The 23639-nt window shown below is 39.7% G+C and overlaps 1 protein-coding gene across 15 annotated transcripts in view; it reads left to right on the top strand.

The window, feature by feature from the left end:
• DLG2 (discs large MAGUK scaffold protein 2) overlaps positions 1–23639 on the top strand; it is a 998396-nt gene that overhangs the window by 147674 nt on the left and 827083 nt on the right. For 10 of the 15 annotated variants that reach the window (XM_042024070.1, XM_042024068.1, XM_042024065.1 and 7 more), the window contains 2 exons: positions 2603–2698; positions 21133–21207. In XM_042024070.1, the coding sequence (XP_041880004.1) occupies positions 2603–2698; positions 21133–21207 (171 nt within the window). Of the gene's footprint in view, positions 1–2602; positions 2699–9436; positions 9920–21132; positions 21208–23639 lie in introns of those variants that run through there. The other 5 variants (XM_042024069.1, XM_042024064.1, XM_042024074.1 and 2 more) reach the window with 4 other exon arrangements.

Here is a 23639-nt window from a genome sequence, read left to right as displayed (position 1 = left end):
ATAGATAGAATTATACTGTTCACATTTTTTAGATAGAGTGTTCACATAAACAACAAGAGCTGATAGAAACTGTGTATGCAGATCTGTGTAATACCTGTGTAACATTTGTGTAAGGCTTACAACTGTTAGAATTAGACCTGGATAGGTTAAGAAAAGAAAAACTGGAATAGTGTGTTAATCTTATTGGTCAGTTAGCAAATATAATCCACACTTCTGTGAGAAAAAATATATAGAGTATATAGAGCATATAGAAGAAGTAGCTGGTTTTGCCTGCTGTTTGCTGTTGCTGCTTGGTTTTATCACTTAACCCCCTTCGAACTCTGCCTTCAAGAAAGCTATGAGACTGTGAAATAAAGAACTTAGCAGAACAGCAGCCTCCTCTGCTCTCTTACCCTGGTCGGGGAAGGAAGGGTACCTTGTCGAAAGCTCAACAATACAGTCCCATTTATTTCGTAACACAGAATTAAATATCTCTTGGTGTTCACATGGTTTGCTAGCATATGCTTTGTTTAAGTTGGGAAACCATATATTATTTTGCTAATGATTATTGAACCTTAATACACTGGAACAGAGAGATGTTCCAGATTTATTACAATTATTCTTGCTTGACCCTCCTAATGTCCTAGATTTCCTGCTCTTTACAATGAATTTGTGACCCATTTCCCTAAGGAAAACAATGGAAACATTTCATAGCATCTTATGACATTGTTTTATGTTCTTTCAAAATATTGGAGCCAAGTAATGGTGAAAAATTTGAGGGAAAAAATATGTAAAATGTAAACAAAGTAAGTTTCTTATCCAATTTTGCAGCCGCACTCATTTGATAAATGTTACCATAGAAGTTTCTGCTGAAGCTTGTCAAACCCCTTTTGAGAAGTTGCAGAAGCTGAGCTCCTTTAGGATCAGGATCCTTTAGCTCTTGATGATTAGAGCAAATAAATAATGTATTGATTTGCAGAGTTTATATTGTTGCCTGTAAATAATAACAATGAAAAACATTTATGTCAGGTATTTGAAGAAAGCAAAGATGAAATGAAATTTTTGTGCATGCTTTTTAGCTCCCTGCAAAACCAATTTTCTCTTACTGAAAGAAACATTTAGGGAGTTGTTTGGATTTTCTGTAGGCTCTGGGTCAAGACCTGGGTTCAGTTTCCTGCTGTCCTTGAAAATTTTGGCCTCGTTGTCTTTCTGTCCCTTCCTCCCTTCCAGATTACAAATGGGAAATATTCACCACCGTTTGGTGACTAGAAACCAGCCAAGGCAATGCATGGCTCTCCATGTGAGGAGGACAGGACACTCCTGGAGTCCTGTGTACTTAGCCCCATGTAATGCTGAGCTGCTGGGCCTGATCCAGCCTTTAAATGCAGCCTTTACTGGAGCACAAGACTCATCCATTGGTTCCAGTGAAGCTAAAAGCACGTGTCTAAGTAGTTGCCTGGATTGGGGCCAGCACTCAGTCTTTTGCTGGACAGAGCCCTAAATAAACAACCTAGCATCAGAGGGGAGAACATTTGCACATGTGAGTGTGATTTGGCTGTTTCTTGTTGTTTCCTAAGTTGTGCTGGCAGTGGTTGCTCTACTTAAAATGCTAACAATTTCTTGCCTGTTGTGTTAAAATTGACTGCACTCCTGTTGCCCAGGCTAAAACAGCATGGGTCTAAATCACTCAGGGTGCTCGTGATGCTCAGCACCCACAGATACAATTCTGTTTGAATCCTCCCCGCTTTCCTGTTTGTGCTTTTGCAAAGTGCCCAGAAATTTTCTGAGATCCGAGTAAGAGGCAGTCATCACGTTTCATTCAAAGGCTGACTCTTCAAGCACATTTTTGCAGGGCAGAGCATTGTAAACAGAGATGTCATTTGTAATATTTACTGTCTTAACGTAAAATCTACAGTAATGTATTAGATTTCCAGCAGGAAAATTGAAAAAACAAACATAGCCATTTACTATGTCTTCTGCCAAAGATATTATTTGAAGAAATACTATGTGTTTTATGAGGGTTTTGTGTAAGCAATGTAAGATTGAAATCTGTGTAAATGAAGGAAAGGTAACAAAAAATGCATTTTAATTTAAAAGAGTTGCACATATGGTTCCTAGTCAAGCATGAAACCTTTTAAAAAAATGTTTCACTTAGGAGAATGTAATGAATTAGAAATAACAAAACAAGCCAGATAGTTTGTTTGTTGCTGTAAGGAGATATATTACATATTCCTGCAGCTACTCCAGATGAGAACCCCATCACTGTCAGCAGGTCTTGTCAGGGCACTGATTTCCTTCTTTATCTTTGTGTTCTGTTGCCGAGAGCTGCAGAGCACCTTGAATGATTTCTGAAGTCACAGAGAGATTATGATAAGCATCATCTTGCAGATTTAGCCTATTAAGACCTTCACAGACTTCCATGAGAGTGCCTGTAGGATTAAACCCAGAAAGTTTTGCATGACAAAACACTGAGGTGAAAATCTTGTATAGAAGCCACCAGATACTTATCCAAATTCAGGCTGCCTTTTTGTGTGTGCATGCTCATCTGTATGTTTAAATGTAATTGAATTAAAGCACACATCTCAGCTACTTTATTTGTGGTTTTTTTTACCTTCCTCTTTAGCCTGCAGCTTCCAACAGATCAGAAGGACCTGGACAATGTCATGAACACAAGGAGAACACGACTTTTGAAAACTATGTGGTAGACATGAAGACAAAGGTATTGTCCACTCTTTTTTTTGTGATGGAGAATGAAATCCTTGTTTAGTGAAGTTTTGCTGGAGGTGAAGGACATATTGAATTTGAGCTCCTGGATTATTTTTTTTCTGCTTAATGACTGCATGTACATTATCACATTTGAATGAGGCTTACAGCTGCCATTTATTGTTGTATGTTACTAGCTCTGGGTATTTTCTGCTGACCTAGGCAGGATTTAATTTTTGTTTTTATGTACAAATCTTGTTCATATTGGTGATGGTGCTACAGATTAGCTGATCTCAAGGTGGTTTCATTTCAGTCTATTTTAGAGGTACAAGTTGTTGCACAGTTAGTCAGTTTTATTCCAGGTGTTTTCAGTCTCTCAGTGTGTGTTGTAGTTTCTTTTTGGTCTGGAGTCAGTATGGAAGAATATGAATGTCAGCAAAGTGATGATTTTTGTATGGGCAGCCTAACGATACCGATCATAAAACTCTGCTGAATAGCGTTACTTTATGGCTGTGCTAAGGGGGTGTGTTACACTTCCCTGTCTTGCTGCTTGCAACGGTGAAGTTACAAGTGTTTCATTATAGTATCTCCATTATTTTCATAGGTTCACAACTTGGCTGGAACAATTCCCTTGGGCTTAGATATTATTATGCACTCTTTCAGCCTTGGCATCATTTTGTGTTTTTTCTTTTTGAAGTGAAAGAAACTTATTAAATTTTCTTTTAAAGTAAACAAGCTGGAAACATGATGAAAAGAAAAGAGACATTAACTGAGCTGGTGTGCTTGTATGGTGCCTTGTAGACTTCAGCAAAAGTTGTTCCTAACAGTGGAAACTTGCGGATTATTCCTCTTGTCTAAGACTTTTCCATGGGCTTTGTTTCCATTTCTAGATTAATTTCTCTGCTCATTAAATTTAAAAAATCTGAAGATCTAATTTTCTCACATGATTTTCTGAGTTTCTTGTGTTGTTGTGTTCCAGTTTCTCAATCAGAAAAGCTTTTGTACCATATGGGACCATAGTGGTACTTGATAGTTGAAATATGAGAACATATATACTCATTGGAATTTGTCTTTATATTTATGGATGATATTATTTATCCAAAGCAAGGGATTATCAAAAGTTTGAGATATGCCCTAAATACATTGTGTCCATGAGGATGTTGTGAAAATAATGGGATGTAGTTGATCTCATCCCCATTTCACAACATGATTTTTGTTATGAATGCCCAGCTGAACAATGCACTATCCTCCTACTTAAAGTCACTGCAAACCCCGGACTAAATGTTTCTCCATCAGCAATTCTATGTACTGCATTTTCATGCTGTTCATGTACAAAGTGTACCTGAGAGGAAACTCTGAAAATTGGCAACACCATTGCCAAACTCGAAGACATTCAGAGCTGTGAGTGGTGTTTTCTTCAGTTCTCAGTATCATGGGATTGTAGATAGCAGATGTTTTGTTTTCATTTCCAGGAACTTGTGGTTTAGTGTGTCAGTTCACTTGAAGGCGTCATTTTGTCTGATTTCTTTTACAAGTGATCCTGCTTGGGTGCTAGTGGCTGCTATGACAGTGACACATAGCTATTTAAGAGTGGCTACATGTTTGAACATATGTGCCAGAGCTTTTCAGTTGCTGATGATCAATTGGTTGTTAGATTTACTTCCCCAGGCAGAATGCTCAAGAATGAAAATGAACTCTTCATTCACCATTGATCTTGAGAATTGAGAACCACTTCAGGACGTACCGCCCTTGAGTACCATGTGATTCTGTTGCAGAGCATTCCAGCCTGCATAAAGCCAGCAGAGCTTTATGAAGCACTTCTGTTTCATTCTGAGTAGGGCATTTGTGGAAACAAGAAAACAATTATGGCTTTGTATAGGAAATAATAGATGGGTAAAACATTATGCATGAGTTTTAAACTAACGAAGGTTATGGGGCTTTCAAAAGGCTAGCTTGTCCAAGGATCTTCAGAGATGTAGAATGGGTCAAGGACCTCTTCCCCATACCTTGTGATGATGAAAGTGCATGTCCTACAACCCTATGAGTCATATTGTGTTCCCAGCTTGCCTTATTGCCTTCTCATAGGACCTCAAACTGGTGAGCTTGTGGCAATGTGACTGCTGGAGAGGTTGCACTGTCTCAGAAGTAGCTTTTTTTCTTCCTCTTCTGGGGCAGTTGCTTGGCTAAAGTGGTGCGAACTCCCACATACTACATAAAGGGGTGGTAAGGTGGGAATGTACTTGGGGTAAGAAGAGAGGGAATCCCCTCCACAACTGTGAAGCAGAAACTTTTTTCTGTGGCTGTTGAGCCTGAGGCCACTGTGGCCACCTGAGTGCACAGACCTTGTGGTGAAGGAGTGGAGCTTCCTGTCCACCTTTCCCTTCTCCCTGCGCCCATTTTACCATCCACCTTCAGGGCTTTGAGAGGCAAGGTCTGTGCTTCCCTACTAAAAAGAAAATTGTCCATTTCTTCTCACTGGAAAAGATACCAGCTGGAGAAATTGGTCAGGCCTCCAACACTGACTGTGCTAAATAGCAGTGAAATTTGCCATGCACGGGTGAAGGGAATGATTCCTGTTATAGCTTCTGTCTGAGACTCTCCTGGGCCTCAGGCCAGTTACAGAGCTGCTGCTCTTAGGGCTGCTGCAGTTAGGAGGGGAAGAATTGCTAATTTGGTGATCTTTAAATTAACATCAGGACTCCTGATTCAGCCTGGGAACTACATTAAAATTCTTAGTGACTAAGGTATACAGAACATGCTTTCTGAAATTTGTATTAACTTCTCTTTCTGGATGAAGAAGGATTTATTCTGACATTTCATCTGTAATACAGCTTTTAACTACATATCCAGGATCTACAAGATTAGTAGTTTTTCTCTCTCTCTTCTGTTTTAAATTTTTTTTTAGTGTAACACAAAGCAGCCCGCATAAAAAACTGTCTCAGATTTTCCCTTGTAGCATATACTTACTCAGATCACTTGAATCCTGGTGTTAACTGGTAACCAGCTGGGATCCACAGGAACTGGGTTCAAGTGGTATAAGAGAGCTCTGGCTGTAAAGACTTAATTTGACAACTACATCAATTGCCCTCTTGGAAGACGTAATCAGGGAAGTATTTATCTGGAGCTTGTTTGGATGCAATATAGAACCTGAAAAGAGGAAAGGAATTATAACCTGGGAATGTAATATCATCGACAAGTACTCCATAGTACACAATTTAAGATACATTAGGAGTAAATAAATCTTTCTCTATATTTGTAAGAGCTTGTGTGTGTTCATATGTTCTCTGTGTAGGTGCATAGAGCTCTAAATATTCACTGGCTAAATTTTTCAAGATGCTGACATTACTAATGCAATAGTAACAGTCTGTTTAGATGCCTCCTTTCTTAGTGTCCACTCTAAAAGTTGGAGACCTAGTGCTCCTGTCTTTCTTAATCTCTGCTCTTTGAATAAAAGAAAATAAACCAGTTTTGCTGTTAAATTTTTTTTCTAGCAATCTATTTTTCTTTACAGTTTTTACTCTATAATATTTGGGCTTCAAAAGAATTTAAGAAGTGTTTTAAGAAGGTGCATCATGAAAGCTTAAAAAAAATCAGAATATTTTCTAATGATTTTAGCTTTTGCAGAAGCTTGCTTTTACAAATATTGAATTCAGCAGGATGTTGCAGGCTCTGGTTCTAAATATAGTGGCCTAATTAAACCCTATGCTTTGGTTATCCAGGTGGAAGTTCCTGGATACAGTGAAGACTTTAATGCTAGAAAGGAGCATTAAATTGTCCAGTGTAAACTGCATTAAAAGACCATCACATTTAACTCACCTCATATTGTTGGTTTTTGTATGACCTTAAAATGGATAGGTTGGTAAAATTAGAGGAGAAAGAAGCAGTCAACTGGGCAGATGGTTTTCACATGGTGATCCACAGAGCCACTGGTGTCACAGTGGGAAATAGTTGTTATTCTTCCTATATTAAGGCTTCCCAAGAGACAGAGCTCATCACAGAGGTTATTTTTTACCATCTAAATTGACTATGAGCAACTATAAACCACGTCTTTTCACCCCAGATGGCTGCTCCTCAATTTTTTTAGTTTTTGGGTCAAGCCTTTCTATAGTAGATTTCAGTCAGGATCATATGTACATATAATAAAAAGGCTGGAAGAACAGAGGGAAAAATAGAACTAAGCAGGAATATGACCTCCAGAAATTAGAGCAGAAGGAGGTGTTGCTAATAAAGGGCAAAGCAGTGCTAAGGATTTGCAAAACTTATTCTTGGGGAGAAAAAATGAATGGAAAAAGTATCTAGTTGGAGAAACAAAATTAAGCAGCTCAGCCTCTTTTTGGGGTGTGAGATGGGTTGTTAATGGAAATGAGGGACTGTATCTTTGAAGAAACACTGGAGACCCACTGATGGTCATCTGCTGCCAGTTATTGATAGGTGTGTGTTAAAAGCTATGACTGGGAGCCCTGGCAACCAAAACCAGCCTGAGGAAGTTTGAAGCTGGGGTCTGTGTCCCCAAAAGCATGGCTTCCTTCTGTGTGGGGTTATGCGAGATTATGCAGATAAAAAGTATGTGGCAGTATTTTAGGGAGCAAACTGCTCAATTATGTGTTAAGCTTGAGGAGCACATGTGCAAATCCTGCCCTGTTAAATGCTCATTGTCATATTTAGTGGAAGGAGGTGGCAGTCAAAAATTGGAGGAGTGCAGGAGGAAGCTTTTTGGTACACTGAGGGAGCTGTACGTTCATGTAAACATCACCAAAGGGTTGAAACCCTCTGTTTTTCAAATAGACTGTAAATAGGATCATGAATTCACTGGGATCATCTCACAAGAGTAGAGTTGCAAGTAGAAGCATTTGCAGATCATTCACTTAGGGACCAATTTCAAAATACATCTCCATATGCCAGTTTCAAGTCTGACATGAAATTTTACAGCCAAGTCATTAAGTAATTCTGTGTATGAAATATTTCACACCTTACTCGATTACAAGATCAGCTTGAATCTATCGATTAGAAGAGGACAACCTGTTGGGTGCTTTACACCCAAGTGTTAAAATATCTCCTGATTTTAGAGTTGACTGAATTCACTTTTACCCAATAATCCTTAGAACACAAGGGTGGCTTACATTAGACCATATTAATGGGTTAATTTATTCTTAAGGAGATATTAAATTGGGTCTTACTTCAAGGATGTTTGAAAGTTCCCTGTTTCATGTAATCTATAGTTTAATAAACTTGTCTGACTGTTTGGCTACCTAAACCTCAGTAGGGAGAAAACCTGCAGGTTCTAGCACAGCCTGTAAACACAAATCAAGTTTGTTTTGTGCACATGTGTTTGCTCCGAGTGAGTTAAAGCCTTAGACACAGTTCTAAGTGCTCTGGAGACTTTCTCTTTAAGATGTTGTATCCACCAAGACTTTAATAGTTGGGGGAGGGTTGATTGCTCTCTGACCACATATCTGATTCACTATGGATTTTGTAACTTTGGTAGCAGTGACCTCATTTTGGCAAAATAATATGTGTCATTTACTAAGCGCGTCTCATTGCTCCAACAATCACGGGGATATTGGGGTTATAACCTGAGTAATTTATGAAAGAGAGACGACTCTTAAATAATCTTTTATTTTCTTGGAAAGGCTTATTTTATTAAAAACGTATTTTAGCTCTGAGTGAGAAGGAGAGATCCTCAGCAAAGCACCCAGGGGAGATTTTGCTGTCCAGTGTGTTGAAAAGGTGAATTGCAGTGTATGGGTGTCTAGACATTTCCTCTTGTTGCTGTCAACAGTCCAGTTGGCTGTATTTTTTTTTTTCCCAGTGAATAGAAGCATTGATTTTCCTCTCTCTTTGGCCAGAGCTTTCATTTTACATATCTTTCCCCTTCTGAGTCTCTTTCTCCCTCCCTCTTTCTTCTCTCTCTCTCTTCCTCTATCTGGAAGAGAGGGAAGCCTGTAAGAGCTGACAGCAAGCTTTCTAACTCAGAATGATTCATGTAAAACACCTGAAAGGCAAGCTCTGCACCAGCATCACTGCAAGAAAGGTAGGGCTGTGGGGACTTAAACAGTCTGTAAAACTCCGAGCAAAATGCAGAGAACATGAGATAAATAGATTAAGTCTGTGGATCTGTCAATGATGCAAGAAAAGTTTGTGAGAGAATTGAAGGAGTGTTTGAGCTCTGTTGTTCAAGGTGCTTTCTTTTAGTTAAAAGTTTGATGTATTTTTCATAGGTGGGGGAAAAAAAAGGTTCCCCTGCACAGCTTTGAATAATGTATATAATGTAGGGGTTTTTTTTTCACGGGTGGTAAACTATAATTATATCACTGTTGTGCTTGACAGATCCACGTGCATGTGTAAGTATGCAAATCCCGGTTCTTTCCCCTGACTGATTATTTTCTGCTATAGCTAAAGTTCGCCTTATCCAGCTGTTATTTATATTCACTTCCCTAAATCCGAATCTGACCCAGTAATTCTGAGCAATTGTAGCTGTGACGCACGAGTTCTCGCACACACCTTCATGTTTCAATCATGCACTTCCAGCAATGTGTGTTTGTAGGAATCATGCTCTTAATAAAACCCCTTACAACCCAAAGCAGTTGTTTTGGCAGAGAAGTGACAGCACTGTGATAGATGGGCCCGATAGTTGTGTGTTTTATGCTTGCTCTGAGTTAGTAGGGAAGAGGAGGGAGAGAGCGAGTGAAAGGGGGGAGGAAAAAAAAGACAGGGAAGGAGAGAGCGAGAGGGAGAGAGATTGAGAGAGAGAGAGAGAGAGAGAGAGGCTGAGAGAGAGAGACTTGGCAAGGGAAATCTTATGGGTATACTGAAACAGCAGATCAGAATTGTGAAACCAGAGCTAGGGCTGAAATGTGATGCTTTTGCTCTTTTGTGCTTGTTGTGGTTCTCATCTTCCCATTTAGAGGGCTGCACACCATCCAACAGCATATTTTGATCTCAGATTGAACAATGCAGCAATCAAGCCTGATAAGCCACCTGGAAGTTTTGCTTGAGACGATTTCTAGTGGGTTTACTGATCCCTGTGAGCATCATGACTGCCTTTAGCATTGTGGAGGAGGACTCGAGTTTCTTATGAGGGCCCCACTTGGAAAAGCCGGCTGTGCAGATTCAAGCCTCCGGTTCTGTTCATGCTATTCAAAAGCCTTTCCTCACCCTTGCTGATTTATTTTTATGATTTACATATACTCCTGTGGAGATTTACAGGATGGATTGTCTGTGCATTGTCACGACCAAGGTAGGACTGGAAACATTGCTGTTCTGTGTACATATTTCTCTGCTATTTTTCTGTTCCTGTAATTAAATAGATTGAGCATGTCCTGTGTCAGGTTGCAAGATAAAGTGATGAATAAGCTTTGCTTCTGTGAGCATTTTATTCTCTTTATCTGTAGATTATGCAGTTTGTTTCTATATCACTTCCTAAATGATATGTTTTTTACTTATTTTTTACTAGCAAAAGGAAAAGGATTTCATATTCTAGCTAAGCTTATGCTTGTGTCTATTAATATCTCTAGCAACTAGAGCACTTTCAGAATACATGGCATACTGCACATATTTTCTCAGCTTATCAGTTTATTCTGTAAACTAAAGAATAATAAAGAAAGGGGGCATTATATGGGTCCTAGGATTTTAAGGAGGCCAATCAGATGTAGTTTAGATAGTCATGGTGTTTCTGATTGGAGAGATGCAAGTTTCTTGTGGCTTATTGTGGCTTTTTTGGGGAAAAAACATAGATTACTTTGCCTCTCTAGGCCTGAAAAATAAAAATGCCTAGGTCCCAATTCAGCACTCTTATAGTGATTTTAGATCTAACCAGACTGTTTGGAAACAGTCCTTCTAAATAATTCCTTCCAAATGTGAATATAGACAATTTCTTTTCCACAACAGTGGCGTCAGGCTAAGGACCTCAGGGTTAAGGACACTTCCCAACTTAAAGATCTAGTGTCTAGTGTAGGGATAAGCTGAATGATTCCTTGAGACATCCTCAAACTTAGCAAACTAACTTAATATTAAATGACAGGGCGATGATAAGGGAACTCCCTTTCTGTTGCTACAGGGCAGGGAGCTCAGCGCGTGTTTGCAAATGCCTTTGCACATGGTGGTGGTGGGGTTTATGAGGAGCAGTTAGCAGGGGATGTCCAGCTTTGGTGTTCAGCACAGTGCTCTCTGTTCTGCCTTACTTTGGTGAATTTCATCATTTCCACAGGACTTGCAAAATGCCTGAGTGGCCAGAACACCTGAATGCTGCACAAATGATAAGGCAAAGCAGGGGTTAGCACTGCTGTCATCACTGCTGTCATTTTTTGTGTCATAGCGATGCGGAATGGGGACACCCATCTGTAACACAGAGAAGGGCAGCAAGATACATCCTGGGCATCCATGGGCAGCAGAGGTGTGGTGGGTGGCCACTACAGAGAACAGAGCGCGCAGTGGAAACAGATGCCAGCTGTCATTCCCATCTTGCTGGTGGAGAAACCCATATGGGAAGAGAACAAGAGGTGAATGAGGCCACAGAGGAGGATAAATTGGAGGAGGCTGTGGCCTCATTCACCTCCTGTTCTTTCCAGGTCCTCCTGGCTCCTACAAGCTATGCTGGATCTGAGACTATATCCTCAACCAGCCTTGGAGCAGAGCAGGGTCACCTGTGGGTACCTGTTGATGCAATACCAGTGAAAAGCGCTCAGCAGTGGAGGTTTAGCCCTGCTGAACAGAGCTGGGATGCAGGATCTCACTAAACATCCAATTTACACTTCCAAGTGTTGCTTTCCAGTTCAAAAGGTTGAAAAGAAGAGCTTTGATTAGCCCTACTTCTGCGTGTCTTGTGCAGTGGAGACCTGCAATTGCATCCATCCTTGGCCTAGAGAGTTTGGAGAGTTTGGGATGGAGATGTATAGGAATTGGATTTGGGACAGGGGAGTAAGTCAAGTTTTAGGATGGTATAATTGGAAAAGTACATGTCCCAGTACCTTTTTTTTTTATGTGTCAGGAAACATCATTTATTTATTTTATGAATTGGTGCTGAAAGTATTCCACTGAATATTTTCCCATGGCCTTCTGGGAAATAAAAAACATGGATTCACTGCCAGGTCACTACTGCTGCTGCCTTGAGCAGGGTTCCCAACTCCATCTACATACATTTTTCCTTTCAGCTTTTCTGTCTCTTGAATCCAACGCTGAGTGTCTGAAATGATCTGAAAGTCAAGCATGTGAGTGAGCCTCATATATTCAACTCCAGATATTCAGTCTTTGCTGCCAACGTTGGTGTTGGAATGAGATACAATGTGAATTGTACGTGGCTTGCTATTTGCATGCACGTGGGAACAACATAATATCATATGTAATTGAGCTGAATAATGGCAAAAGTCTAGTTTCAGAAGTCTTTCATATTGCAACGGCTTGAAACCAAAGAAGTTGCAGTTATTTGCTCATGTTACTTGGTGCCATATTTAAATAGCTGGACTAGTGTTGTATTGGTCCATAATCTGTTATTTATTTGCATTGGAGTAACTCTCCTTCCTCTAAACCACCAAAATTTTTTATCTGTTTATGCCAATATTAACCAGTATAATAGTAGCAGACCTTTTTCAGAACAATTATTATTAAAAAAAAAAATAATTCTGGTAAGCATGAATTCTATAGAGCAACAATGTGGTCATTTTTCACCTCAGATCTGTTAATTGTCCTTATTTGAATAGCCATTTTTCTCGTTTATGCAAATAATTGCCATTCTTTGTTTTGAAGAAGTGGATCTTGATGTCAGGGAGTAAATACATCAGGTTTATTTTTCAGATCTTAAGTAATAAAAAGGGAGTAAAGGATAAATGCTTTTTAAACTGCAAAAGATGAAGACTGTTCAAGGAGTTGACATTTTTAACACTTGATCATTAAATTTAGTCTGGAATTTTTGGTATTTTCACAGTATAGAAAAAGACATAAATGTTGTGGTGGAGTGAATGTGCCCTTGTAGATTATGTTCAATGGATCTACAGATCCTGCTTTGAACTCTGCGTGGTAAAAGATGGCATCTAATAAAATTAATTTCTGATATACCTTGCCAAATCTTAAATCCTATTGATGTTTTTTCAGCCGAAGTGTAAAGTATGTTTAAGATAGATTTAAGATATGAATTTGTACAAATTCTTCCTCTTCTTTTTATTTCCTTCATTTTTCCATCCATTTCTGAACACAGGACTGCAGAAATGCTGAATCAGTCAAGGACAGCTTCTTATGGTTGTCCCGGTTTATTTTAATTGATCATGTTCCCAGCATAGCATCTTTCTTTTACTGTCACATAAAGCAAGTTAATTTGTGGCATTATTTTATCATTAGGAAGAATTCGGTATAAATTGAAGCTTAGGTTGAGCCTCCATCCCAGTGGGAGCACCAGGAGTTTTTGAAAAGGAAGAACATTCCCACTGTGCATCCCAACAGTCAAAGGCAACATGCTGTCCTCTCCTCTAGGTACCAGCTCTCATTCCATCCTTCTGCCTTTTGCAGACTTAAGAATACAACGGGAGCTGCCACTGGTGAAAAAGAACATAAATAGCTCTATGTTGCTCACTGTAACAGGGGCTGCTCCCCTGCAACCCCCAGTTCTTGGTGTTAGGTTGCCTAGGAAAGATGATCAACTTTCACTGGAAAAAAAACCCAAAAGCTAGGCCCTAGTTGCTAGAAAGGAGAGCTCAGAGGTGGCAGCTCTGCAAACTTAAAACCCAGAAGGCCAATGCCAGGGCTAGCTAAAGACCTTCTCTCAGGATAGAGATTTTAAAACTTCCTGGGCACTCTAGGCTAGTGTTTTAGTATCCTTAACATCAGTAATGTCCCTAAGAACTATCAATGTCGGTTGCCACTTGTTTTGTTTGGGAGTTGTATTTTGAGGTTTGCTTAAGAGCTAAGATTTCATCACCTGAATGCTTCTGTGTTTTGAGATTACACAAAGAAGAGGCACCACTTAAATAATCCAAATTTATTCAAGAATACTAAGCCACTTGCTTTTTGTGCCTGACTCCTAAGTTCTCAGCACTGCTGAGCACTGGCAGCAGCAGGGTTCCTGTGTCCCAGAACTGTCCCCTCCAGCCTGTAAACCAGGGAACTGGCCTTTAGAACCAGAGAGAACACTCAGCTTGAACTTGGCTTTTTAGCTACAAAAATAAATTTCTGTCATCAAAATATTGAAAATTCTGCACCATTTACTCCATTTTAGAGATTCTTGTTGTTAGCTTCCAATTAAGTAGAGATTTACACCAGATCAGTCACTACATAGGTCCTACATTTAATTTGTGTCACTGACCCCCGTGGAGCAATAAATTGAAAATGTGATTGTTCACATGACTGGAAAACTAGAAAAAAAATTTGGGGTTTGGGTTTTTTGTAGAGTTAATAAAAGGCTCAGTTCATTCCACCAGTGAAGGAGTTCAGCATTTTGTTTTTATTTTTGTAGGGTTTTTTTTATATTCTGTATTAGTCTAGTTTGGAAAATTAACAATCTCTCTTCTTTCATGCCTGTCCATCCAGCACCTTCTCTAAGAATTTAATTCACATGTTTAAAAGAATGAAATAAAGATGGAAGGAAAACTCCCTATTTTGTATTGGTACTGGGGAGAAAAGCAGTAAGCTTGTTTATGTTGTTAACCCATCCTAAAGTTGCATGCGTACAATTCTGAATGACAAGGTTGCCAGGAGCCAGCAACATCTGTCTATCCTATTTTCTTCTGCTCATCCAGCCATACATGTGGAACAGGGCACACCACTGTGTGCACTTTAGGCAAAATTCTGAACAGATGTGTGATCAGAACTCACAATATGCATGATGGTCATGGAAAATAGAAAGTTACAGTGGTCAGTGATAGGACAAACATCTGGCTTATACCCTGGGTGTGGTATCACTTTTCTGTAGGTCTCTCCCACTCCACACACTCATCACCCCACTTTGTAGCATGAAGTTAAGAGTAAAGCAGAGGAGAGCTATAAAACTTGTCTGGCTAGTTCATTTTGAAATTACACTAGGTATTTCATTATAAATCCCTGTTGATAGTGTGCTGTATTAGGGAAATGCAGGAGCCGGTCTTGTGTCCCAGTACACAAGACTGTGGATTTTCCACAGTGAGAAGGAAAACATCATTCAGCATTTAGCCCACAAAGCTGACTCCCCAAACCAACTCAGTTGATTTGGAGGGTTTTTTTAGAACATGGCTGAAAAATGGAAAAGTGTGGATATGGCACCACTGGAGTGTTCCAGCCTCTCTAATTTAGAGTGGCAGCAAAAGCAGTTCTAAGATGCTCAGAGAAGGGCAGAATGGTACATGAGATCAGCTCATCTGCTGGAGGTGAAGAGCAGGGCCACACACTGTGTGCCAGCTGCTGGTCCCACTTTGCAGATGAATCCACTAGATGAATTCAGTTGAATTATTGATTATTGGCCCTGATACTAATGCAAATAGCTAATAGTTAGACTATTTATTTATGCTGAGGTGACTTTGTCATAGGCCTGTTGTCCCATCCCTTCTCCCCTGTTCGATTATGTTAATCTGAAAAAAACCTCAATATAGAGATTTAAAAAGGCACATACTTAGAGAATGAGGTTCAATTTGTTTTGTGGGACTTCCTACAAGATAAGATGTATGTGTCTGAGAGGCTGTAGAGTCAGTCCCAAAATTAGGAAATTATAAAGCTCGATATAGATACTGAAGTTAAGCAGTGCCTCAGGTGTTACCAACTAGTATAATCTTACCAAAACTAACAGAGCTGTAGAGAGATATACTGCATGAGGATTTGATTTAAATTTAGCTAGATATGAAACAAACAAAAAAAACCCCACATTTTTGTGTGCCTGCATATTGTTAATAGATCTGGGCAACATTTGTTGATTTTTCTTTCCAAGACTCCAGGCTTTGAAACATTGCAGTTTGGAATCATAAACTGGGTAGCTAAGGTTTTTTTGTGCTGAATTTCCTGGCTATAACAAACTGAAAACAAAGGAAACATAATGATTTTCCCCCCAGAGGTTCACATTTAGCAAAAATCAAGATCTTTTTCTATAATCATTATTAGGTGCTGATGAGCACTTCAAACTGTGGTGTTTTCCTGCCAGACCCTAAAAGTGTAATAGTGCTGAATCCATAAAATTTACATGTAATTTAGTAAAGTCTATTCTGAAGTGGTACTTTAGGACAGCTTTGATGACTATGGGTTGGCTGCTGGCTAAACTGCATGGGCTTAGAAGAGTAGGAAGATCCTTTTCATTGATTACCATTTATCTTAGCTGGAGAACATACTCAGGGATGTTTGGCAGATGGGGAGTGTATCTGAGGATTTATTTCAAATCTTTATTTACCAATGTTAGATTCTGGAACAACTATTGTGAGCCTCTAGCATTTGGATTTTAGACATTATGAATGTAAACTGATGAGACACATGTTGTCTTTTCTAGAAAAATAAAATAATTTGGGGGGGGGGAGGGAATCTCCAGAAAATTACACAGAACAAACCAATGTACACTGCATATGTAATGTCTGGTAATTATATCTTGTCAAAAGCTCAACTTTTTTCTCCTTTATTCTTTAGAAATGTGATAATAGTGCCTTTTCCCTTGTAGTTAATTATAAATTTCAGGAAGAATTAAGACTGTTAAATTCTTCTTCCCCTCTTCCCCCTCCCTTGGTCTCTATGGCAGCAGCAGGAATGAAAGTGAATTACTTTGATCTCCATTTCTGGGTGACATTTCGTTTCTTCCAAGCACTGACCTTGTTTCGTGCAACTGAAATTTTCAATAGATTTCATTAGATTATAATTTGGTGATTTTAGAGAGATGTCTTTATTGAGACTGGTTATGAGCTATGAAAGGAGAAGCATGATTTTTTTTCCATAAATCTATGAAGAGCTCTATAAACTGAGAGCAGGAAATGTTCAATTAACAGCTCAGGCAGATATGGCTGGGGCTTGATACTGTACAGCAGTGGAGAGCTGCAGAGGTGAGGCAAGGTGGAAGACACTGAGCAAGAGAAAGGAAACAACAGAGCTTGATGCTACCTCAATTAATAATAGTGCTGCTTAATGATAGCAGAGCTATGCACCCTTAGCAGGTCCTTTTCCTGATATTTGGAGGACCTGAGTGGAGGTGGGAAGATAATTTCCCGGTGCCAAGGTGAGCTTCATTTTTATGCATTTCACGTTGCTGGAAAAGCAGAAAAGATCTGTCTTGTGGCTCTAATTCTCAACATAAACATGTATTTCTTTTCTGTGTTAATCTGCTTGATACTGCTGTGCAAATTTCCTTCTGTATCCATTCACCTGATGCAAGACTTCTGGAAAATGAGAAGATATGTGCAGTCAAGGAGAACAGAATGGTTATTTATGGGTGAATCATTAGACCAGGGGTATGGCCTGGTATATTATTATATTTTGCTCAGTCTGAGACCTCCAGTTGAGATCTACAATTTTCATTACTTCAGAGAAGATAATTTTCAAGGATGCGTAGGAGTAGCTGAGAATGTTCCACAGGGATTGACTTCAACCAATGCTTTGCTGCTGGAGACGTCACTCAAGGACTTGTAGACAATTTCTTGTATTTGTATTCCTGGCCATTTCAGTGGATACACATGTAATCTAACCTGTGACTTCTTTTGACTCTGATCAGCAATACTTTCTCTGAGAAAGAATATTAAGTTAGATCTTAGAGAGTACTGCAGTTCAATGAGCACTGAACCTTTATATTCCTAAATATCCTCTCTGGATTTTGTTCCATTTTCCTGTAGAGCTAAGATCTGTCTCTGAATGTGTCTCCAGACACAATTATATTAAGTAATATTTGGCCATCTGAATTAGGTATTGATATTGATCTTTTTTGTATATAAAATCTCTCCCTGCCTATGAGAAAGTGGCAATAAGCTATAGGTGCTTACTCCTAAAGTCATTCAACACAAAAGAGGAATTCTTCCTTGAAATCTTACCCAGAGCTTGCTGAGGTACAACTGCATCTCTGTCGCCTGAAACCTCTCTTGTGCAGTGCTACAAAGCTCTCACCTTCCAGTTCAGTATTCAACATGCAGTTGTTTCCCTCTGAAATATTGCAGTGGGCACTGATGCACTACCACTCTGCATTGTGTTAATGCATTTCCAAATACATTATACTGATGTTTGTAAATAGTGCTGGTAGCAGTCAGTTGTTTTAACACCTGACTGAGAAAAGCATGTAAGAAAGAAGCTTGCTTAAGGGTTGCTTGCTAGGAAGGCAGGTGTTGTGCACGGACTCTGAAGGCCTCCAGCCTTGTTTTTTGTTTCCTGAGACTGGTGCCTTTCTGTTTCCTGGTTACCCATGGGGTCTGCATTTCTGGAGGTTTGATAAACCTATAGGTTTGGGAATTACATGTATCAGTGCCTCCAGAGAAGAAACTGCACTGTGTCTAGCTGAATGTGGGGGTAGCATCTCTATCTGACTTTGCTCAATGCTTCATTGCTTCCTGACTGTATCATTGCTATGCAATTTATCAAGCATTTGAAGCATCAACCCAGAAAAAAAGCTATGAATGATGATGAATTCAGCAAAGAGAATGGAATTATTCTTTTGTGTCCCAATGTCTCTTTATACAAAAATTACACAAGCTGAAGATCTTATTGTGTATTTTGAAGGCTTTGATTTCATTAAGCTTTGATAAAGTCTCTGCCTGGATGGCTGTGTCTGTCACTGCACTGGAGCTGTCTCAAGGGTGAAGCTTAGTGCAGGAGGCCGAGTATCCTCAAAGAAAGGGGGTAAAGCAAGACTGTGGAAGTCACTCATTCATAAGCTACAGAGAAAAAGGCCCTCTCTTTCCATTTAAGATGCAGAAAAAATTTATTGGGACACATTCTCCCAAACAGCAGGATGAGGTATATTTGCATACCACTATTAGCAAACATGAAAAACAAACTAGAGGCGCTTCTGTCCTCCCTTGAAGGCTGTCTGAAGAAAGACAATTTTAAACGATGGATTTTCATAACTTTTGAGATTTTTAGCTTTTCAGTGTAGTGGTGGACCAAGGTCTATAGTTTTTTTGCTTACCAAACTTGTAAGCTGAGGAAAATGTTAGCAGTAATAATCAAATGGAATTAATTCCTTCTACAGCCTGTTAATATCTGCCAATGTATTTATTCCTATGCTTATTTGTATTGCTTATGCCTGCAGAATACTTTATGTAGTGTTAACTTTTTGACTATTTTTTTTAATTGCCTTTCTCTAGATATGACATGTTGGAGCTTTTTGCTATTAAAAACAACCTGAGCACTTAGGAAGGAAAGTGTTACCAGCAGCTGATATACAACCTTACATCTAAGACCTGTTTCAACTAGGTGAGGGTCTAAGAGAGGAAAGGTATGAAAAGCATTGGTTTTTACACAATACAAAAAGAAGTGATTATTCAAATAAGAAATCAGTGGTAATTTTCAAAAATAATCCAACTCCAAGTCCCCAAAAAGCTGTAGAAGAAAAGTGTTCAGTCCTGGCCCTTGAACTATATGCATTTCTCAGACAGTACCAGTGCAACGTCACGTTACCAGCACAGTAATTCAAATATCCAGCTGTGCAAGGCCAAACACTGCAGGTCACCCTACATCCCAGAGGAACAACCAGACCAGCTCTTGCCCCGAAAATCTGGGAACTCTATAGAACTGCTGCCTCTGAGCAATTCCCAGTTACTGCTGTCTCTTTGACCTCTGAATATGCACAAGTGCCAGGAGATTCTGGGCCTTGGGACAATTTAGGTATGAATCTCAAATACAAGAGTACTTGAAGAGAATTAGCCCCTCCTGCTATGAGGTCTGGAGCTTTTATTTTGTTAAAGTATCCTCTTAAAAATGTGAGGAGTCTCCTGACAAAGTTATATACATAGTTTCCTCTCTAAGATCAGGCTTTGTAATCAGAAAAATGTTTTCAATCCAAAGCACATTATTAATTTCCTTGCCTTTAACTTGCCATGGAATAAAGACTGGAAGTGTACAATCGTTAAAGGAAAAAATAATTACTAGTGTTTCATGCAGTCTTTTTAATCAGAATTCATTTATAGTTTTATTATTTTGATAGGATTACATTGTTTGCTCTTGCATTCATCCCTTCCTTACAGGAGATAACACACACCCGCAGGATACTGCTGCCATGATAGCAGTGACTTTTTCAAATCCTTTTAAACAGGACTTTCTAAACTTTCATCTAAAGGTACAATGCTTCTTGCTTGCTAGCTAATTTTCTGAATATTTCTTACAGTTGTCTAATGGAAAATGTAAAAGATAACCAGTTTTAAGTTTTGGAGAATACAAAGCTTAAACTGATATCTACATTTTTTCCCTTTTTTTTTTTTTTTTAACTTGTAAAAGTAGTACTGCACTGCTTTACAAATGTTAACTTTTTGGAGATAAAGAACAAAGCACTAGTAGTTCTTAAATTAGGCTCAAAACTGAAAATCGTGTGAAATCCAATCATTAGTGTTTGCAGAGATTGCTCTCCTTTACTCTCAGCATGGGGAAAAGAAAGGTGTAATGTAGTTGTTTGTGATATATCTGGCTTAAATGAAAATAAAAAGAAGAAAACTTTTTTTTCCCATACTACTTCCAGCTTCAGGAAAATACATGGTTACAAGAGTCCTCCAATTCAGGGAGCTAAATAATAATTTGACTCTTATGTGAAATGCTGAGAGTAATGGTGGCAGACACCAGAATTTATTCTGAACTTTTCTTCAGGGACTCTGACCCAATCTGCTGTGCAATTCTTTCTGATGGGCTCCCAACCTTGGCTGAAATGTAATTGAATCACAGCAAATGCAAGGGAAATTACAGGAAGATCAGCCTGAAGGCCTGATGGTTGCATCTTGCACTGCCATGTGGAACGTTAGACTTTAAATTAACCCCTCACTCTTTCTGTTCTGCAAAGTTTCAGGGAACTGCAGGAGTCTTGGGTACTTGCTCATGTTCTCCAGGGACCAATCTGGGGAGCAAGCAGAGCATTCTGCTCGGAAAAGAAACATGCCCTAAAAATTTGGGGCATACTTACTCTTCCTAGAAAATAGCCCTGATGGGTGTTTCAGGCTGCATCTATCAATGGTTCAAAGAGGACATCGTGGAAAAATGCAGCCTGTCATGAAATGGGTGAAAAAAGCCAATCTCTACCTGCTTACTAATGCTCCGCTGTTCTCTGAATGCTCCAGTGTGGAGGGAAGGCAGATGGCAGACGCTTGGGGTTGAGAGTGGATGTATTTTCATCCACATAACCAAGAACTTCAATGGAAAATTAATGGACAACTCATGAGGCCTTTTTGGTCCTGCAAACTGCAGATTATTCTTCCTACATGACAGTGGAAAATGACTTTGTGAGGTGTGCTGCCTCCAAGCAAACTCCTAGATGCTCCCCATGGAATCGAGTCCGTTGCGCCTAGTGATTGCAGCACGTTCTGTGTTGTGTATAATGCCCTTTTCACTTATTTGCAGCAGAGCCATGGCAGATGCCCATCTCACAAATGCTCAGTCGAAACACCTGCCTGGATACCCATTCAGCACTCTACCGTAAGTCTGAGCCTTTTAATACAAAGATTTGAGGGTCTGAATGGTAAGTCTCTGTGCTTGGAGCAGCCCTGGGCGGGGAAATTTTCTGTAATTAATGCATTTGAGAAAGAACAGAAACAAGTCCTAAGTCTAGACCACGCTCCTTGGGAAGCTTAAACTGTTGATGTGTTGGATAGTGGCTTAGCAATGCTTCTCCAGAAGTTCAGACTCTTCATTCAACTTGGAGCAGTGGGGAACTTGCAAGTTGAACTTGCATTCAACTTGGAGCAGTGGGGATCAGTGACAAGCATGGTAAAGGGTGATGATGGAGTCCAGCTCAAGGAGTGTGGAGTTACTGTTGATTTCTGTAACTGGGCCCCAGCTGAGTGTGATGACTGGGAGCCATCCAGATGCGGGTGGTGATGCAGGGAAGGGGAGATGCATCTTTTCTTTTCCACATTCTCATGGAAGAAAGACTGATGATTCCAAGTGCTTTACAGACTATTAAGTGGGGAAATTTGCCCAGTATAGGTAACAACAGCTTTTGGGATGATGGATAATGAGTGGAACTTGGTCTGCTGAGGAAATAGAAATTTTATAGGAGATTTCTGCTGTAAATGCTTTCCTCCTCCTGATAATTAGATGACTTCAGTGAGATTTGCTTTTAACTATCAAAGACACAGTAATATTTGAGCAGGAAAAAACCCAATTGCGGTCAAGTTGACAGTGCATTGATTTACATCCTGTCTGAGCATGCATTGTAGATAGAGCCAAATCTTTGGATGCTGGAAGTGAGAGGGCTGACTAACAGAGCTATGATGATTTATTGCAGCTAAGGAGTTGGCAAGATTTTGTTGACATTTTCATTGGCTCTGGACCACAGCATGATGTTGGTCCACAGCTATCAACTTGTCACCTTTTATGAGCAGATGAATGAGAAAAAAATTCAAGTTGTCACTCTCCCTCAGTCTATCTTGCAAGTGGTTGTAAGCTTTGGGGTTTTGGTTGTCTTTATATTATGTTAAAATTATTTATATTATTGTTTATCTGTATGATGAGACCCACTTAAAAATATTGATTGAACAGTTGCGCTAACTAGTTTTTTACCAGATGAGGATCTAGGCCAGTAACTAATTAGAAACTTATTCTACTTGTTAGTTTCCATTCACATAGACTTTGGATTGACTTTGTGGTGTGGTTTATGTTGTTTTGTGTTTGTATTAAGAGGGTTGCAGCATGAGCACAAGGTATGGTAGTGTGATGCTTTGAAGACTGGAATTGTGCTGGAATTTGTAGCAAGCCAAGAGCAGTTGCACTCAATGCATCTGACTTTTTACACAGTGGCTTTAAATGCCTTGGGTATTTTTTACAATACTTGTTTCTTAAACCATAAAAAATAAAATCCTTTATCTTGAGTATTCTTTGCTTGTCTTTTGTTAGATATCTGTGCATGCATAGCTAATATATTGTCACAAAAAATGGTAAACGGAGGATTGAACTTCGCTGTCTTGGTTAGCATGAGAAATTGTCTAAGATCAGAATAACTTCAAGTGTTATTATTTTTAAGCCGTTGGAGTGGAAACTTGTTCTGGGACCAATACTAGTTAATATCTTAATCAACAACATAGACAGTGGGATTGAGTGTACCTCATGCAAATTTGCAGATGACACCAAGCTGAATGGTGCAGTTGATATGCTGGAGGGAGGAGATGCCATCCAGAGGGACTGTCACAGGCTGGAGAGGTGCACCAATGTGAACCTCATTAAGTTTAACAAGGCCAAGTGCGAGGTGCTGCACCTGGGTCAAGATAATCACCAGTGTCAGCACATACTGTGAGATGTGAGATAAATGAATTGAGAACAGCCCTGAGGAGAAGGAACTGGGGGTACTGGTGGATGAGAAACTGGGCATGAGCTGGCAATGTGCGCTCCCAGCCCAGAAAGCCAGTTGTATCCTGGGCTGCATCCAAATCAATGTGGCCAATAGGGCAAGGGAGGGCATTTTGCCCCTCAGCTCTGCTGTGATGAGACCCCATCTGGAATACTGCATCCAGCTCTGGGATCCAAGCATAAGAAGGATGTGGACCTGTTGGAACAGGTCTAGAGGGGGCCATGGAAATGGTCAGAGGGCTGGAGCACCTCTCCAGTGAAGACAGGCTGAGAGAGCTGGGTCTGTTCAGCCTGGAGAAGAGAGGGCTTCAGGGGACCTTTTTGTGGCCTTTCCCCATTTAAAGGGGGCTTATAAGGAAGATGGGGACAAACGTTTTAAGAGGATCTGTTATGACAGGACAAGGGGTCGTGTTTTTAAGCTGAAAGAGGGTAGATTTAGATTGAACATAAAAAAGGAATTCTTTACTATGAGGTTGGTGAGGCACTGAAACGGGTTGCCCAGAGAAGCTATGGATGTTCCATGCCTAGAAGTGTTCAGGATTAGGCTGGATGAGACTTCAGGC

This window comes from Corvus kubaryi, unplaced genomic scaffold (assembly GCF_017639235.1).
Source record: "Corvus kubaryi isolate FWS band 111438036 unplaced genomic scaffold, C.kubaryi_AGA036_p1.0 37260, whole genome shotgun sequence".
NCBI lineage: Eukaryota > Metazoa > Chordata > Aves > Passeriformes > Corvidae > Corvus > Corvus kubaryi.
This window is presented reverse-complemented; position numbering and strand designations above follow the sequence as displayed.